The sequence below is a fragment of the Ailuropoda melanoleuca genome, chromosome 11 (genome assembly GCF_002007445.2).
Source record: "Ailuropoda melanoleuca isolate Jingjing chromosome 11, ASM200744v2, whole genome shotgun sequence".
Taxonomy (NCBI): domain Eukaryota; kingdom Metazoa; phylum Chordata; class Mammalia; order Carnivora; family Ursidae; genus Ailuropoda; species Ailuropoda melanoleuca.
In genome coordinates this window covers 78,993,407-79,013,212 of record NC_048228.1, presented here as the reverse complement: position 1 = coordinate 79,013,212, position 19,806 = coordinate 78,993,407, and the positions used below count along the sequence as shown (strand labels likewise).

General features: G+C 37.1%; 1 protein-coding gene across 4 annotated transcripts in view; it reads left to right on the top strand.

Annotated features, from left to right (window-relative positions):
• The window catches only part of KLHL5 (kelch like family member 5), a 73,406-nt gene that overhangs the window by 43,732 nt on the left and 9,868 nt on the right, over window positions 1–19,806 (top strand). For 3 of the 4 annotated variants that reach the window (XM_011232246.3, XM_011232247.3, XM_034671937.1), the window contains 3 exons: window positions 6,384–6,596; window positions 10,559–10,730; window positions 15,512–16,191. In XM_011232246.3, coding sequence (XP_011230548.1) covers window positions 6,384–6,596; window positions 10,559–10,730; window positions 15,512–15,568 — 442 coding nt within the window. In that variant the 3' untranslated portion in view covers window positions 15,569–16,191. Of the gene's footprint in view, window positions 1–6,383; window positions 6,597–10,558; window positions 10,731–15,511; window positions 16,192–19,806 lie in introns of those variants that run through there. The other variant, XM_034671936.1, reaches the window with a different exon arrangement.

Genomic DNA, 19,806 nt, shown 5'->3' with positions numbered 1-19,806 from the left:
TTATTGTAGTTCTAAATATAAATAACTCACCATGTTAGGTTGTCATTCTAATGTGCAGATATTATAAATTTCAAGTTATTTTGAGTGAAGAAGTTTTATATAAATATTCAATATAGTAAAAAGTTGGTGGTTTATATAGCTTTAAAAGCATATAGTGTTTTAAATGTAGTATAGGCCCTCTCAGTGTTTTCTAAATAATTCCTTCCATTTTTCTACTGACTTATCTTTACTTTTACTTCTTTCTTATCTTGGTAAACTGCTGGAAACTGAAATGGATTTAGAAAGGTGCTCCCTTGGCTCTTGTCTAGTCTAACTGGAGTTAACAGATTTGGACAGAACCATCACCAATAACTCTTGGTAACTCAGAGACTAAACACATATCAAAGGCCTTTCTTCCATAAGATGAAGCCCTATGTGGTTATTAAATAAAGGTTGTTTGTTGCCTACCTTTACTCCCTTAAAATGCTTTATCATCATTTCCAGAAAGGGGAAAGAATCAAAGTTAAAAGAGACTTAAAATTATATGTAGAATTGTATTGATCGATTGGTAAAAGAAAAATGAAGAAATATTAGTAAAACTTTTATACTTCATGACCTAAGGTCTTGGTTCTTCAGGACCTATTAGTTATGTCCTACGTTTTGTTAGTTTTTAGCACAGTTGCAAGTGATAAGATAGAGAAATAGAAACTCACTTTTTAGGGGCGCCTGGGTGGCACAGTGGTTAAGTGTCTGCCTTCGGCTCAGGGCATGATCCTGGCATTATGGGATCGAGCCCCACATCAGACTTCTCTGCGATGAGCCTGCTTCTTCCTCTCCCACTCCCCCTGCTTGTGTTCCCTCTCTCGCTGGCTGTCTCTCTCTCTGTCGAATAAATAAATAAAATCTTAAAAAAAAGAAAAAAGAAACTTACTTTTTAAAATGTATCTGATCTCCACAGCCTTCCCTTCATTTGTTTAGCTAAAGAAAGAACTTCAAAATTTGTCACTACATATCTTTCCTCATTCTTTGGTAGCAGAGTCAGTCACCAAAGAATCTAGTAAATGAGAAAAAAGAGAGAAAACTAACACTATCTTCTCAGTTTTGACCCTTCAGTTAAAATTTCTGGAATTAGTTCATTGATCTAATTCTTGTTCACTGGCATATTTCCTAGCCTTTGTTTCTGGCTAGAAATATTTATTTCTAGTAGCACAAAAGAATAGCTGCCTTCTCTAAAATCTAATTTCTAAAACTACAGCACCTCTAACTTCTAGGCATGGAAATATCTTACTTTCTTATCATCTCTTGCTCTCTTACAAGAAGTAAATATTTCAGTCTTTAGCCCATCCAAGGTACAATTTATTGAATATTGACACTGGGACAATCAAAGAATTATATCAGAAGCTGAAGATCTCTCATCTACTAATTATTAAGACATTTAACTTTGAAAGTACAATATATCTATTTTGTGATTTTAACAGTTCTGTTGGGGTATCTCCCAGACTGGTTCCTTTGCCCCTAATATTAACTCTCTCCCTTTCGTCCTTCATTTTAGAGACTTACCTAATGTTCTACCTAAAATACAAATAGGACCATGTCACCTTCCTGCTTAAAAGCTTTCAGTAGCTTACGTTACTAAGCCTCCTTTATGGTCCTGCCTCTGTCCACATCTCTCCACTCCTCTCTCCTCTACCTGTTCCTATTACACTCCAGCACAACTATCCTATTTGAGGGGCACCTGGGTGGCTCAGATCGTGATCCCAGGGTCCTGAGATCGAGTCCCATGGTGGGCTCCCTGCTCAATGCAGAGTCTGCTTCTCCCTCTGCCCCTCCCCCTGCTCATGTTCTCTCTCTCTCTCTCTCAAATAAATAAAATATTTTTTTAAAAACTAACCTATTTGTGAAAAATAAATTTTGTTTCACACTCCCATTCTCTTTTAACTCATTCCATCTGTCTTAGAGTGTTGTTTCCCCACTTTTGTACCTGGCAAATTCAGCATCCTTGAAACTTACTCAAACGTGTTCCCTGGAACACTTCATCCCCCCTGTACAAACTGTCCATTCCATCCTCAGCATTTTCACTGTGCAGAATTTGTGTATGATTGTATTACAGCAGGGACCACTCTATTGTTGTTATTTACTGGTCCATCTCTTATAGCAGTAGATCTTGGTGTTCAGTGACCTGGTCTGACTTTTTGTTCCTTACACCTAGCTTGGTACCTAGCACATCAACTGAAGTGTACAACCTTATCGAAGAATGTTCTGGTACCACTTAGATGCAATGGTGCTTTAATCACCCCCAAGAAGAAGGATGTGTTAGTCTATCAAACAGCACTTTTCTAAACTTGCTTTGTTTTTCTTTAAGATTTATTTATTTATTTATTTATTTGACAGTGAGAGAACAAGGGAGAGAGCACAGGCACGGGGAGTGGCAGGCAGAGGGAGAGGGAGAAGCAGACTCCCTACAGAGCAGGGAGCCCCATGTGGGCTCGGTGCCAGGATCCTGGGATCATGACCTGAGCCAAAGGCAGACGCTTAACCAACTGAGCCACGCAGGCGCCCCTCCAAGCTTGCTTTAAAATGAAGTAGCAATATTTTAAAATATTTTGTTGGTTTCCATTTTTAGGTACATACCCAGAATCTGAAAAAATAGAAATCATGTTTTTTTAAAGTATGCAGTTGATTGAAAAAAAATAACTATGCATCTTTCTCTACTACTCCTTTATGATTTAGAATAAATCATTTCTCTGTGCCTCAGTTTTTTAATCTACAAAATGAACTCTAAATCATTTCTCTGTGCCCCAGTTTTTTAATCTACAAAATGAACATAATCCAGTAGGTTACTGTTTTTGTCATTTTAATTTATTTTATAATGCTTCCTAATGTAAAATATAGTTGTTTCCTTAGAGAAGAACTTGTTTGATTGTTTTATGAGTTACATCCTGTATCTTGAAAATTTCAGTGTTAAAATGTTTCTTTCTACCCTGTTTGAGAGAAAGAGACTTTATTTAGAATTCCAATTGCTTGGGCTACTTTTAAGCCACTGGCTGGCAAATACTTTTGGCAGTAGAATCTCTCTTTCAAATGAAACCTTACAAAAACCTCAATACTTGAGGCAAATGGAAACTCAAGTTTATTATAAACTTACCTTGAATTTATTTTAAGTTCAAGTTTGTAGCATGTATTTATTATAAAAATCAATGTAGAAGAACAAGTCTGTTTTAAAGAACACCCAGATTATCTCTGTGTTTCGTTTGTACTGTTCAGTATAAAGAAAATCCTGATTCACAGATCAGTAGCTGAAAATGGTAACAGTTAATTACTAGAGACTTGAATGGGACTCTCAGGAAACTTTTCAGTTAAATTGTTGTTGTGGTTTGAGAGTAGGAGAAATTTTTTTTCCTAAATTAAATCTCAATATCCACCAACCCCTTGCATTCTTGATCATAATTTTATAAGTCAGGCNTTTGAATTGGACTCTCAGGAAACTTTTCAGTTAAATTGTTGTTGTGGTTTGAGAGTAGGAGAAATTTTTTTTTCCTAAATTAAATCTCAATATCCACCAACCCCTTGCATTCTTGATCATAATTTTATAAGTCAGGCAAGACTAAGTCTTATTTTAAAGCGTACAGTACAATACAATTTGACACAATTTCACAATTTGACATAATATTTCTCTTTTTATTATAATAGATACTGTCATGGGGAAAAGAGATGAGTTCTGAATCTTGTATGGCATTTAATTGAGCCAGGTGACATTTTGAAAATTATTAAAACTTGAATTTCAGGGTCACCTGGGTGGATCAGTCAGTTGGGTGTCAGACTCTTGATTTCCGTTTGAGTTGGGATCTCAGGATTGTGGGATGGGGCCCTGCGTCAGACTCACACTGAGCTTGGAATCTGTTTGAGATTCTCTCTCTCCCTCTTTCCCCCCACCCCGCTTGCACGGGAGCGCACACGTGTGTGCACGGTCTGTCTCTCTAAAAACAAAACAAAACTTGAATTTCAAATGCACCATTTTTGGGACCTCCTCAAATACTCCACAGAATCCAATTCTTAGAAAACAATTTGAAAACCATTGCTTGAGATAATGTTTCTCTAGAAAGTGGTATCAGTACACTTTAGCCCTTAGCATTAGCTCAGTATAAATGTTTGTACACTTAAGATCTAAAAATGCCGGGGCGCCTGGGTGGCACAGCGGTTAAGCATCTGCCTTCGGCTCAGGGCGTGATCCCGGTGTTCTGGGATCGAGCCCCACATCAGGCTCCTCCGCTATGAGCCTGCTTCTTCCTCTCCCATTCCCCCTGCTTGTGCTCCCTCTCTCGCTGGCTGTCTCTATCTCTGTCGAATAAATAAATAAAATCTTTAAAAACAAAAAATCTAAAAATGCCATTTTCTTTTTTTTTTTTTAAAGATTTTATTTATTTATTTGACAGAGATAGAGACAGCCAGCGAGAGAGGGAGCACAAGCAGGGGGAATGGGAGAGGAAGAAGCAGGCTCATAGCGGAGGAGCCTGATGTGGGGCTCGATCCCAGAACACCGGGATCACGCCCTGAGCCGAAGGCAGATGCTTAACCGCTGTGCCACCCAGGCGCCCCNACCGGGATCACTCTCTGCCGAAGGCAGACGCTTAACCGCTGTGCCACCCAGGCACCCCTAAAAATGCCATTTTCTAAAAGAATATAAATAGAGACAGAATTTTTTCCCTTAAACACTTGCACCATGTTTACCATGTGTAAGGCACTGTTCAAAGTATTTTAAATTTGATCATCAAGAATCCTGTGATGTTAGAGATGTTTTGGATGATGAAATTCAGGCAGGTGGAGGTTAAATAACTTGTCCACTGTCAGAGCTAGTAAGTGTGAGAACCAAGGTTCAAATCCAGAGTGTGGCTCCAGAGTTCACCTCTTAATCCCTGTACTACACCACTTTTCACATTGAGACCCATGAGTTCACTCTGAAGAGGAGACAGTGCCTTGAATCTGTGTGTGTGTGCGTGCACGCACACAGGCACGCATATGTGTACACGTTTTTTAATTATGGATGTTTTCTTAGAATTGTTGATGTCTTCTGATATTCTGTGATCCGTATTCAAACGATTATTCTACCAAGTATTAGTTAAAAATGAGAACAGTTTAATATTAAGAACAATAACACAAAAAAGTAGTTTTTGACAGGTAAAAACTTTTAACAAAGTTTCGAATAAATTTCAATTTCCATACTATTAATATAAAGTTTAGAACAAGATATTGGTACACCCATATGTTGCTGTCTAAGATATGGTCATCTTCTCACTAAAGAACCAGTTTGAGTGACATATAGTATACTTTACATGATGAATTAAAATGAACGATGTCTTTAAAATATACGTATTTACCCAAATATAAATACTTAGAGCTTTAATTGGAGGATACTTGGTATAGTTCAAATATTATTTCCTGAGGTAAAAAAAAAATAGATACTAAGGCATTTGTAATTTCAAAATGTGGGGACTTTTATATAAGCAATGATCTGAATTTATGACTCTTTTGAAAAAGCTATTAGAAAAATATAATATTTTATATGTCTTTTAAGGTCAGAGTAAAAGACTTTTAAATTAATGCAGAATATTGATTGGTAATGAATTAAAATTTATCTACTAGGCAACATTTAGCACATTAACATACCATATCCATTTTAGATAACTTATAGTATCCTTCTCTGCAGTAATTTAAATTAATGAAGGATCACTGTTCATATGTAATAAATATTAATTTCTATGCCACTGTTTCATGCAATCCTTTCATTCTCCTAGTTCACTCCTACAAGAACATCCCAGATGACTGCTCGCAGTACAAATGCTCATTACTCTTAACTGCGTCCCGGTTCTGCTTCTGACCCTGTATAAACCTCTTAATCTCCAAGAGCCTGTTTCTTCACCCATGAAACAGGAATATAAATGGTTTCTCATAGCATCATTAAGATGATGAAATTAATACATGTAAAATGTCTAGCTGTGGTACGTGCAGAGAAGGTTAGTTTCTTTCCTTTATAACCTGGTCCTATCTTAGCTATTTAAGAAATAAGTCATGGTATATTTATGTACCACATTTTATCTATTCTAAGACACATGTTATGCCTCTAAAATTGTGATGCGTCTCATAATCAGTGGTGACTTGTCAGAAATAGTTGTCATTGCTTTCGTGTGAGTTTGTTCTTTTTTATGTACATACAGAGTGATATCTGCACATATGACATATGTCACATAATTGGTAGCCTATCTTCTTTCTTGATGGCACATAAATTGACAGTGTGTCTTATAATCTAGGGCACCTTAAATGCAATGAAATACCATAAGAATCATCCCTGTGTCTTAATCATAAATGATGGCACTCTTTTTTATTTATTATCCCATTTGTTCTTATAGACTTTATGCAGTTGGTGGTCGTGATGGAAGTTCTTGCCTCAAATCAGTAGAATGTTTTGATCCTCACACTAACAAATGGACACTCTGTGCACAAATGTCAAAAAGGAGAGGGGGAGTAGGAGTAACTACCTGGAATGGATTGCTGTATGCGATTGGAGGACACGATGCTCCTGCATCCAACTTGACTTCCAGACTCTCAGACTGTGTGGAGAGGTAATTTCCTGAGAGGGAAAACTTTGTCTGACACTCCAGACAAATGAATGTGTCCTTATTGACCATCTACCCCATGCAAGGCATTTCCTTCACAGCTTTGTAAAATGGGTGGTCTGCTCTGGCCGTCTCCCGGTCTTTCTCCTAACAGCTTACTCAGATTCTTCTCTCATCATATTACTGCCTACTTAAAATTTACCTTGGAATTGATTATATAATTTATTAACTGAGTCACATGACAAACATTTATTGTGTCCCTATTTTATACTGGATACTGTACCTGACAGGAAAAGGAGAGGAGTTTGATGAATTTCAGAGAAGGACTAGGGCTGGAGGCTAAATAAGTAGTGAAAAAGAGAGGAACATTTCTAACACAGTTTGATAGAGTGAAATACTATGAAATAATAAAATAAAAAACTAATATGGCTTAAAAGGTTACACAAGTCATCCATACTGGCCTCATGAAACTCAAGTATGGAGCCAGGTAAAGAGCCTAACATCAATGGACGGTTTGGACAATAGTTCAGGCTTCCATCTGTTATCTTTAGTCTAGTTCAAGGAATGGAGAGAATCGAATGGATTTAGGAGGTAGAGTCAATGGGAGCATGTATGAACACTCCAAAGCAGAAGGGGATATGGTTCCTTCAGAAAACCGAAAGGCAGCCACTGTGTCTGGGGAACAGAGTGTGAGGGAAACAGTGGCAGAAAAGGAGGCAGACTAGGGTGGAGATGGGGGCAGATCACATAGAGTCTTAAGGATTCTGGATTTTAAAGAGCAATGGGAAGTTAAGTGTGTGTGTGTGTGTGTTATTTAATTATACATGATTGGAAAAAAGCGAAAAAGGGAAATGCAGGTTTGATGACAATGAGTGCTTTCTATGAAATGATAAGGAGGGTTGGTTTATTGTCTTTTGAGAACGCAGGAAAGTTATACCTGCATTTCACCTGTGTTAGGGAGCAAGCAATCCAGACTACTCTTGCTGCCTGTTATATTACAGTAAAGGAATATTGAAGTCTTTTTATACTTTACCCCATAAGTTACAGGCTCACCACAGTACTGCACCCAGTGAAAAATTGTTCATTGTGCAAGAGGTATTAGAAGCAATATAGGTCGTTTTAGCATGATGTATCTGCTCTTAGATAGACAACTTTTGGGGGCTGTTCTAGTGAATATATTTCATGAAAGGAACAAGAAGCTTCAAAAGTGGACAGCTTTATTGTCCACAATAGCTAAATCGTGGAAGGAGCCGAGATGCCCTTCAACAGATGACTGGATTAAGAAGCTGTGGTCCAATATATACAATGGAATATTACTCAGCTATCAGAAAGAACGAATTCTCAACATTTGCTGCAACATGGACGGCACTGGAGGAGATAATGCTAAGTGAAATAAGTCAAGCAGAGAAAGACAATTATCATATGATTTCTCTCATCTATGGAACATAAGAACTAGGATGATCGGTAGGGGAAGAAAGGGATAAAGAAAGGGGGGGCAATCAGAAGGGGGAATGAAGCATGAGAGACTATGGACTATGAGAAACAAACTGAGGGCCTCAGAGGGGAGGGGGGTGGGGGAATGGGATAGACTGGTGATGGGTGGTAAGGAGGGCACTTATAGCAGGGTGCACTGGGTGTTATATGCAACCAATGGAGCATCGAACTTTACATCAGAATCCGGGGATGTACTGTATGGTGACTAACGTAATATAATAAAAAATCATTAAAAAAAAAAGTGGACAGCTTTAATGATTGCATCCATAAGCTATCTTACACAGAGCTTCACATATTGACTTCCTCAGATTTTTGGTAGGCAATTGAAAATCTTAAAGCAATTTTCAGTATTTACTTTAGCTCTTTGGAATAGTTCAAGTGTTGTGGATTTACTAAGTGAATCGATAACATTGTGAGTTAAAAGTTTTCAGGAAAATATTGATATTTTTCTAAAATATGTTCAAATGTACTTTATCTAAAGTAATACGATAAAGGGTAGGCTTAAAGAACTAAACTATTTTTATTTTCTTGAAAGAAAAAAATGTTAATGTTTTACATAGAAAGAAAAAGTAGACTGAATAAAAAACATGTTCTGAAATAGGCATCTTGAGCCCTAAGAATAAAAAGTGAAATATTTAGAAGATCAAATATAAACCAAACTGCTGATAGTGGTTACCACTTGACTCTGTAATTAAAGTTGGAAGGAAATGAGGCTAGTTATTGCATTTTTATATATTTTTGTAATCTTTGAATTTTTGCTACGAGAATGTATTCTTTGCCAATAGGAAAAAATTGTAATAAATGAACCAACTCATCTTTAAGATGACATTTATCAAATGCTTACTGTGCATTTTCATTTAATCCTCAGTGCTATGTGGGAAGCAGTATTTTCACCAATAAAGAAACTAAGATGGAAAAAAAAAAAAGAAAATAAGATGTAAAGATTTTAAGTACCTTTACAATACCATAGAGCTAGTGATTGGAGAAATAATGGCTCAAGAGTCTTCAGCCCAAATCCAAAGCCCGTTCTCTAACCACTTTGCTATACTGCCTCTTCCAGGTGTTTTTGGATATGTTGGGATTCTTTATTGAGATGTAATTAACATATAACATTATATTAGTCTAAGGTGTATAACATAATGATTTGAGATTTGTATATATTGAGAAATGATCACAATAAGTCTAGTAAACATCCATCACCATATATAGTTACAATTTTTTTTCTTGTGATAAGAACTTTTAAGATATACTCTCTTAGCAACTTTCAAATATACGGTACAGTATTATTAATGACATTACCATGCTATACATTACATCCCCATAACTCATGTACTTTATAATTAGAAATTTGTCCCTAGTTTTTGACCCCCTTGCCCCGCTTCACCAACCCCCTCCATGCCCCACCTCTGGCAACCACCAATCTATGAGCTTAGTTTTTTTTATTTTGTTTTAGAATCCACATATAAGTGAGATCATAGGTACTTGTTTTCTCTGGCTTGTTTCACTTAGCATAATGCCCTCAAGGTCCATCCATGTTGTTGCAATGGCAAGAGTTCATTCTTTTTTATGGCCGAATAATATTCTAGTATGTGCATGCATGTGTGTGTATTCTATATGCACCGTAGTTTCTTTATCCACTCAGCCATTGATGAACACTTAGTTGGTTTCCACGTCTCGGCCACTGTAAATAATGCTGCAGTGAACGTGGGGGTCCATACATCTTTTCAAATCAGTGTCTTCATTTTCTTTGGATAAATACCCAGAAGTAGAATTATGTGGATTTAGATTTAGAAGTAGAATTAGTAGATCATATGGTAGTTCTGTTTTTAATTTTTTCAGGAATCTCCATACTGTTTTCCATAGCAGTTGCCCTAATTCACATTCCCACCAACAGTACACAAGGGTTCCCTTTTCTCCATATCCTCACCAGCACTTGTTATTATCTTTTTGGTAACAGGCATTGTGGTTTTGATTTACATTTCCCTGGTAATTAGTGATGTTAAGCACCTTTTTGTGTACCTATTAGCCATCTATATGTCTTCTTTAGAAAAAAATCTGTTGAGATCCTCTGCCCATTTTTTAAGTGGTTTATTTGGGGGGGGGTTGGTTATTGAGTTGTAAAATTCTTTATATCTTCTAGATATTAACCCCTTATCAGATATATGATTTGGAAACATTCTTTTCCCCATTCCACAGGTTGCCTTTTCATTTTGTTGATGGTTTCCTTCACTATGCAGAAGGTTTTTAGTTTGATGTGGTCCGATTTGTTTATTTTTACTTTTGTTGCCTTTTCCTTTTGGTGTCAAATCCAAAAAATCATTGCCAAGACCAGTGTCAAGGAGCTTACCCCCTATGTTTTCTTCTAGGAGTTCTATGGTATCAGGTCTGACATGTGAGTCTTTCATCCATAAACTATTTTTACATAAAAATATTGTGAGAACAATGTCAGCTCCAGTGTTAAAATTTTTTTTCAGATATGATCCCAAAACAGATATGTGGACTGCAGTGGCATCCATGAGCATCAGCAGAGATGCAGTGGGGGTCTGTTTACTTGGTGATAAATTATATGCTGTTGGAGGGTATGATGGACAGACTTATCTTAATACAGTGGAGGCTTATGATCCCCAGACAAATGAGTGGACCCAGGTATGGCATTTCATTTTTCATTATTACACTTCTCTGTTTTTATTAAAATGGTAAAAATGATCGTCTTAATTTTATTCAATATCAAATATATTGCATGAGCATGATAAAGTCATCTTTTGAGTAAATATATGAAATAAGGAATGTTTAATTTTATGACATAATTAAAATCCAAAATTATCTTTAAAGTGTAAATTAATACTCAGAGAAATTATTAATAGTTTTGATCTGCCACCATTTGCTTACTGGGAATTGATGAGATGTTCTAGTATTGATAGAGCAGATAGGACCCCAAGAGAGCTATGGCAAAGGGAGGGGAGATTGTGGAAAATAAGAAACAAAGATAGAAATCAGAAAAATGTGAACCACTTAGGTATACAGGAACAATAATTTTTAAATACTCAAGCCACTGATATTTGGGAGCAGATGAAATGTCTGGGCATTACCTAATAAAGATGGCAATCTTCAATTACATTAACAAGTAAGAAACTTGACCTGGCAAGCTTATTAACAGAAGGAATTCCAGCCGTGTCTATTTCTGGAGGGCCTAGTACTTCTAAGAATGATCTTTAGAGATCTTTGTTTCCATCATTGCCAAGAACAGAATTAGGAATTTTGTGCCCCAATTCAGTATCTGGTACCTGAAAGACACTCAGATGTTTAACTGAGCCAAGCTTTTCCTACATGCAAGGAGCAATGGTAAGTACTGTCAAGAAAAAAAAAACTTAGAAGAATCCCCACTGCCATAGAACTTAACTGCTTAAGTAGGTATGATCTGCATGTGTAAGGGGAGAACCCGCAAGGTAGAACAGTTGGTAGCAAGTGTCCCCGGTGTAGGCATTGAGTGGTGTAGGAAATCAAAGAGAAAAAATAAAATGGTTGTTGAGAGTGCTTTAATGAGAAGAAGTTGGACTTAAGCTAAGCTTTGAATTTACCCAATTAAAAAAGGTAGAAAGAAATGGGAAATTGTGTGAGAAAACACAAAAGAAATGTCACTGAAGCAGAAATATGCAAGATATATCGAGGAAGCGTAGCTGGTTATAAGGATCCTTGATTAGTAAGAGTAGGACTTCTTTTTCTTTCCCCCTTTTTAATTTAAATTCAATTAATTAACATAAAATGTATTATTGGTTTCAGGGGTACAGGTCTGTGGTTCATCAGTTTTATATAATACCCAGTGCTCATTGCAACACGTGCCCTCCCCAATGTCCATCTCCCAGTTATCTCATTCCTCCTCTCTCCTCCCCTCCAAGAACCCTCAGTTTGTTTCTTATGATTAAGAGTCTCTTATGCTTTGTCTCCCTCTCTGGTTTCACCTTGTTTCATTTTTTCCTCTCTTCACCTATGATCCTCTGCCTTGTTTCTTAAATTCCACATATAAGTGAGATCACATGATAATTGTCTTTCTCTGATTGACTTATTTCACTTAGCGTAATACCTCTCTAGTTCCATCCACGTCATTGCAAATGGCAAGATTTCATTTTTGATGGCTGCATAATATTCCGCATCTTCTTTATCCATTCATCTGTCAGTGGACATCTGGGCTCTTTCCATAGTTTAGCTATTGTGGACATTCTTATTGGAGAGCCAGGTTGGGGTCAGGATGGAAGTCGGTGAAGGCCATTCTTCAAGAGTTTGGTAGTGGGAAGCCAGTGGAGACTTTTAACCAGGAGAGTGATACAGTAATAAAAAGTTCATGTGGCAGTTGGGGACAGGATAAGTTGGACTAAAGGCAGGGGAAGCAAAGGCTGGATAAAAATAAAACATTTAGAAGATTGCTTCACTTGTGAGGCTTGAGGTGTCAACTCTAGAGATGGATTCAAGAGATATTACCACCTCCAGTCTATTCTTTCTTTCTACACTTACTGGGTTGGATTAACGGTTCAACTTCTGAAGAAAACAGCAAATGAATGACCAGAAAGTGTCTTAGATAAGATAACAGAATAGAGCATTTAGAGAGAGGATACAGATTTTCAATGGGATAAGGATGAATGAAGATAATTTGTCATTCGTGATGTTTTAAGAACCTTTGAGAATGTAATAGAAGCAGAAACCACCATACAGTGTAAAAAGTAAAGAGAAAAATAAGTAAATGCGGGGGCTGGAGGGACATGTAATTTTCAAATAATGATGATGATAGAAAGTTAACATTTACTCGAACACATTTTATGTACCAGAGTCTCTCTATTGGATGAGGAATCTGAGTCACAGAGGGGTTAAATAGTTGACCCAAGTCACACAGTAAATCAGTGGTAGAGTTAGAATTTGAGCCATAGGTCTTTTTCACAGTAGAGGTGAAAACTAGAGAGTAGAGATTCCAGATGCTAGAAAGAGAGAGCAGCATTGAAGGACACTTTCCTGAAAGAAGGGCAGGAAACAGAATTGAGAACAAAGACTGGTCTTCCTCAGACTGGAGGAAAGATCTCTTCCAACCCTGGAGAAGAAGATGAGAATATGAGTGTAGAAAGGGACAGGGAGTTTTTAAATGAAGAGGATAGAAAAAGGGACTTAGTGTGTGACCTTGATCTTGTTTCTTAAGTTTAAATGGGGTCACTGGCTGAAGGGAAGAAGAGATAATTTGAGAGCATGAATCGGCACTACAGAATTTCATCAGAAATTATGTGATTGGAGCGCCTGGGTAGCTCAGTGGGTTAAGTGACCGACTCTTGATTTGAGCTCAGGTCATGATCTCAGGGTCGTGAGAATGAGTCCCACGTTGGACTCTGTGCTCAGCAGGAAGTCTGCTTGAGATTTTCTCTCTCTTCCTGTCCTTCTGCCCCTCCTTCTCTAAAATGAATATGTAAATACATAAAAATTTAAAAAAAGAAATTATGTGATTATCCACCATCAGCCTCCCGCCAGCCATGGCAATGTGAATGATAATCAAGGAGCCCAAAAAAGAGATGTAAGAATCTCTTTTTCTTTTTCTTTTTCTTTTTCTTTTTTTTAAAGATTTTATTTATTTATTTGACAGAGATAGAGACAGCCAGCAAGAGAGGGAACACAAGCAGGGAGAGTGGGAGAGGAAGAAGCAGGCTCATAGCGGTGGAGCCCGATGTGGGGCTCGATCCCACAATGCCGGGATCACGCCCTGAGCCGAAGGCAGACGCTTAACCGCTGTGCCACCCAGGCGCCCCAAGAATCTCTTTTTCTAAGATGTATTTGATTTATGCTCTTAGGCTAGTTATAAAGAAATCTTTTGGCCAGTATTTGAGACTTGTTATTACAGGTAATTAATGCTTTATGCTGAATTATTCTCTTATCAAAATTAATAATCTGTGACCACATAGCCATTTTGTTTGCATGTCACCTCTATTACTACTTTTAAGCATCTAAATTTGAACTTGTAACTGTAGAATCTGAAACATAAATGTTTTCCATTCAGTGTTCCAACAAGTGGATAAGAGGACATTTATTCAGGGAACGAAATGAGATTATAAAGTCTGAAGCCATCACCCACCCTGCTACCCACCTTGACCCAAAGCAGGAGGTGACTGCTTTGTATTTAGTAAATACTCTAAGCTGAACTTTCTAACGGGTTGTCACAGCGACATCAACTCTTCACAGTGTAAGGACTTCAGGTCTTCGGTGTTTTGAGAAAAGCTGCCAGTTACAAACAGACATTTTGATTGAAATGGCTTAGAGGTTACTGCTAGAATACTGTAGGTAGGTGTGGTTTTAAAGCAGGTGGTTTGATTGTTCCAGGAGACAGAGTAATGATCAAAACACCTGATTCAGATAGAGAACAACTGAGAAGTCTCTGACAGTTGAAGTCTTGTGTGTTCTTAAAATCCACTCAGTGGTCTGGAAAGGTTGGGAGAGAGGCCAACCTGATGAAGGAGTCATTTTGATATCATGTATTTGACAAAAACACTTTATTACGTGCCCCCACATACATACATGCAAAACAAATTTTCTCAGTCCTTTGTATTAGTCACCCCTTCCCTAAATACTGTCATTTTAATTCTTAGGTCTTACACTGCTTGAGGTAATCCTTTAAAAACTATCCTTGTCTACACTTTAAGTTTCACTCTGAATGGCTCGGTGTCTAGGGTACTAAAAAAAAAAAAAGAAGAAGAATAAGCAAAAGATTTAGGAATTACTCCTTATCCGTAAACTAAGATTGATTTCTTTCCCTAGCACCCTGCCCTTGTTTCTCATCGTCATAGAGTTTATTCACCAAGTTTGTTTCTACTCCTAGGGAGCTGGAGGAGGCGTATTTATTATTTATTTACTGTGCTAAAAAGTGGTAGACTGGGCTTAGATTCTCCAGCCCTGCATGGAGAAGGCAGTCAGTAAACGTGCAATGACTGGTGCCCCTGGAAAAAGCAGCCAGGCGTGTGGTGAATCTGCGGTGCTCTGAGGCAGCGAATCTGTCACAGGCCCTCTCTAGATAATACTTGATATTTTCGCCACATTGGTCACAAAGTGTTGCACATTTCCTCATTATCCATATCCTGCATCCTGTTGGCCAAGTAAAGTGTTTCAGGTGGAATAAGTCCTGAAATATATATATGTTTTTTTAGAATTACCTTGAAAGAGAAGGGAATAGTGCATAATAATGTGATATACCCTAAGCAATTGAGTCTCTGAAACTCTGACAGCAGCAGGGGGCTTGGAGGAGGGGCCCGGGCCCCACAGTAAGGCTGGGGCAGCAGCGGTCACCAGCAGCTCTTCGACAAGCACTAGACTATTTCAGTATTTACCAACTAGTATGGTTTTATCAACAGTTGTACCTACACACCCAACAAATATGTCTTTTTTGTGTTTTTTTTTTTTTTTAGGTTGCTCCACTGTGCCTAGGAAGAGCTGGGGCTTGCGTTGTAACTGTCAAATTATAATATAGTGCTTTGTTTTCTAAATGAAGATATCGTCTTCCTTATGAATTTAGTAAAATTATTCTCCTACCAATGGATGCATTTTTAGCCAATTTGCAATGCCACATTCCTGGGCACAGAGTGCCCAAGCTCAAAGCAAAGGTGGTAAAACAAGGGAGGAACGAATGGATGACCCAGGATTAAATCCTACATTTCTCAGTAAGTCATTTCTCAGCAAATCAAAACTACAGCTGCGGGACTGTGAACATATGTCCCTGACGTAACATGACAAATGCACTGCTGCCAAACACAACCAGTGGTAGCTGGGCATGTCATTTATTGATAATGAATCACATTTTACTCACATTATCCAGATTTCTTTTACTACAATGCACATACGCAAGATAACACTTTGAACCTTTGCTTTGTAACTTTATCGTCCATTGATTGCAGTAATTTTTATCCGTTTGTTTGTTTAACCACAACCGCTGCTTTAATGACATACTAAACACTATGCTAATATTCAGTTTTTTCAGAAATAGCTGCATTATATATGCTTTGATTGTGGATTTTATTTCTCAATTGGCTTAGTCTCATGAGTAAAGAAAAACAAGAGTTAAAACAATAATGACCAAATGAAAACAAAATGATCTCTGGATTCTTTTAAGATATTCATCCTATTATATTGAGATTCACTGAGAGCTACGTGTTATGATATTCTCAAATTGGAATTGAAACATGGTGTTTTGCATTAACTTAAGATATGCAAATTTATGTAGAGGAAATAAATGTTATATACCCTAAAATGTTCTTTCACCTAAGTAGTACTTACTTATTTGGATTTGTTTTCTTTTTTATTATAAAAGATGTTTTGATTTTGTCTTTTGATATTGACAGAACTGTTTGGATATTCTTATCTTCTCAAATCTGGATTTGCCTCCCTTGCTTTGTTTCTTACATGTTGCTGCAGTTAGTAACCCTTTGTGTTTCTTTGTACTCGAACAGTCGAAGGGGAATGGGCTTATTGAATGTTTGAAAAAGAAGTTTAAAGTGTTTATTACCCAAAGTTTTGTACATTTGTAAACTCCAATTACACATGTGAATGTTAATACTCTCAGTGAATTGTTTATTGTCTGCAAAAATGCACTGGGCAGTAACATTTTATGATAAATCCTTTAAGATATAAAAGTCATTAACTTATGTCTTAATATAAAAATGAGTATAAACTAAATTCCCATCTTTTAAAATACAGTGGTGTGGTTAATGTGCTTTTACATTTTATATCAAGGTAGACTTCATTTTAGTTGCTTTCTTTAAAAATTAAACCAAGCTCTTTTTCAGTGGGGGGGGGTGGGAGGGAGACAATTTTGAATGCTCTTGAAATGTTTCTGTCTTGGAAACCAAGAAACTGAATACTTCCATTCCCAAAGCACATCTTGTAGTCATTGTATTGGTGTGGCCACAAAGAAAATAATAGTGATAGTGAAAAATACATTAATGTTTTCCATATTCATTATATTATGGATATAAATTCAATTATTTTCATGACAAGGAGAGATCAGACTTGGAGTATATTTATGTATTTAGGGGAAGAGAGACGAAAAGAAGAGGAAAAGTTATAGGAAACAAAACAAAAAAATCAAAAGCAGAAATGTGTTAGCACATCGTCACCTTCTTGGGGAGGCTTAGGCCTGCGATTCGAAAGGAATTTATGCTTGTACAAGTACAGGATTTATACTTGTGATTATTCCTTTGAACACTCACCATCCACTGTCTGATTTCCTGTGGCCCACAGTGGAGCTCAGACTCATGTTAAAGTAAAGGCCCTTGTTCTCCTCTCCGGACCTTCCTTTCCTTCATGGGATTCATGAACAGTGCCTTTGATTTTTCTACCCTGATAGAGGGCCTTTTTAATACAGTTTTGTACAGTTGACCCTTGAACAACACAGGGGTTAGGGGTCCCAACTCCCCACACAGCAAAAAAATCTTCATATAACTTTTGACTCCCTCAGAACTTAACCACTGAGAGCCAACTGTTGACCAGAAGCCTTACCAATAATGTAAACAGTTGATTAACACATATTTTGTATAATGTATGTATTAGATACTGTATTCTCACAATAAAGTAAGCTACCAAAAAGCAAATGTTCTTTAAAAATTATAAGGAAGAGAAAATATATGTACAATACTGTACTGTATTTATTGAAAAAAAATATCCCCATATAAGCAGACCTGTACCGTTCAAGCCGTGTTGTTCAAAGATCAACTGTGGTCAAGAGGACCTGCTTTCCTGAATGCTAATAAAGAGAACCAATTCTTTCTAGTGACAGAACACTCGCCAAAACATTCATTCTTCTCCTCGTCCGGGGTCTTATAAATCTGGAGGAAAATATGACTCTTCTTTATCTGTCATCCAACACTGCTGCCTTGACTTTTACCTGCTTGTTCATTGATGATGATGTCTAGATGCTCTTTAGCCTCAATGAGTGAGGCCTTATAAAAATAATATTTGTTAATCATTATTGAATGCTTAGTATGAATTAAGAACCAAGATTTTTGCACGCATTAATGCACTTAATCCTCACAACAACCTTATGAGGTAGGTTCCATTATTATTCTCCTTTTTACAGATGAGGAGACTGGAGCACTGAGAAGTTAACCCCCAAGATCATATATAGCAAGTAAGTGGTAGGACAGGAATTTGAATGCAGGCACTCTGCCCTTGAGAGTCCATACTCTTCTTTCTTTCTCTAGGTAGAAAAAGAGAGGTTTCCTTTTAATAAATGAGGAACCATTTATTTTAATAAAAAGAAAATGAAGAAAGTTTATGCTTTTTAGAAGTAAAATTTATACCAGTCATACTCTCTCAGAAAATTTTGGTTCTTCAGTCTCATTGGGGAAATTTTGTTTAGATCGCTTATGGAATTTTACATACAAATCCTTTAGAAAAGTAAATGCAAGAAAACAGAATATATACTTCACATTTTATAAATATTAGATAAATTGCATGGTATTTTGGATGACTGGACCATAAATAGATTTATTTATCAAAAAGCCTTTATTGCCAAAAAACTTAGATGACATAGATGAAATGGACAAATTCCTGGAAACACGCAAATTACCAAAACTGACTCAAGAAGAAATAAAAAATCTGGGGGGTAAACAGAAGGGGAATGAACCATGAGAGACTATGGACTCTGGGAAACAAACTGAGGGCTTCAGAGGGGAGGGGGTGGGGGATTGGGATAGGCTGGTGCTGGGTATTAAGGAGGGCACGTATTGCATGCAGCACTGGGTGTTATACACAACTAATGAATCATGGAACACTACATCAAAAACTAAGGATGTACTGTATGGTGACTAACATAACATAATAAAAAATTATTTAAAAAAAAGGAATAAAAAATCTGAACAGACCTATTACAAGTAAAGAGATTGAATCAATAATCAAGAACTCCCAACAAAGAAAGTACAGCAGCAGGTGGGTTCACTGGTGAACTCTACCAAACATTTAAAGAGAAGTTAATACCAATTCTTCTTAAACTCTTCCAAAAAAAAAAAAAAAAAAAAAGGAACACTATTTAATTTATTCAATAAAGCCAGCCGTATCTTGATACCAAAGCCAGACAAAGACAGACTGTACACTATGACAAAGTAATAGTTACTGCAGGAATATGGGAATGTTTCAACATATGAAAATCAGTCAGTATCACATATCACATTAATAGCATGAAGGGAGCAACATTGTCCTAGTTGGACAATGATGTGAAAATAAAGGACAATGACATGAAAATAAAGCTCTGTTAAAAAAAAAATTGAGGGGCGCTTGGGTGGCACAGCGGTTGAGCGTCTGCCTTCGGCTCAGGGCATGATCCTGGTGTTCTGGGATCGAGCCCCACATCAGGCTCCTCTGCTGTGAGCCTGCTTCTTCCTCTCCCACTCCCCCTGCTTGTGTTCCCTCTCTCGCTGGCTGTCTCTATCTCTGTCAAATAAATAAATAAAATCTTTAAAAAAAAAATTGAATAAGGGGGAATGAACAACATGATCATCTCAACTGATAAGAAAAAGTATTTGACAAAATCCAATACTCTTTCATGGTAAAAAAAAAAAAAATCCACAAACTAGGGAGAAATGGAATTTCCTCAACTATTAAAAGGCATTCATGAAAAACCCACAGTTAACAACATACTAAATGGTGAAAGATTGAAAACTATCTCCTTACGATCAAGAAAATGTCCACTCTCACCACTGCTAGTCAACAT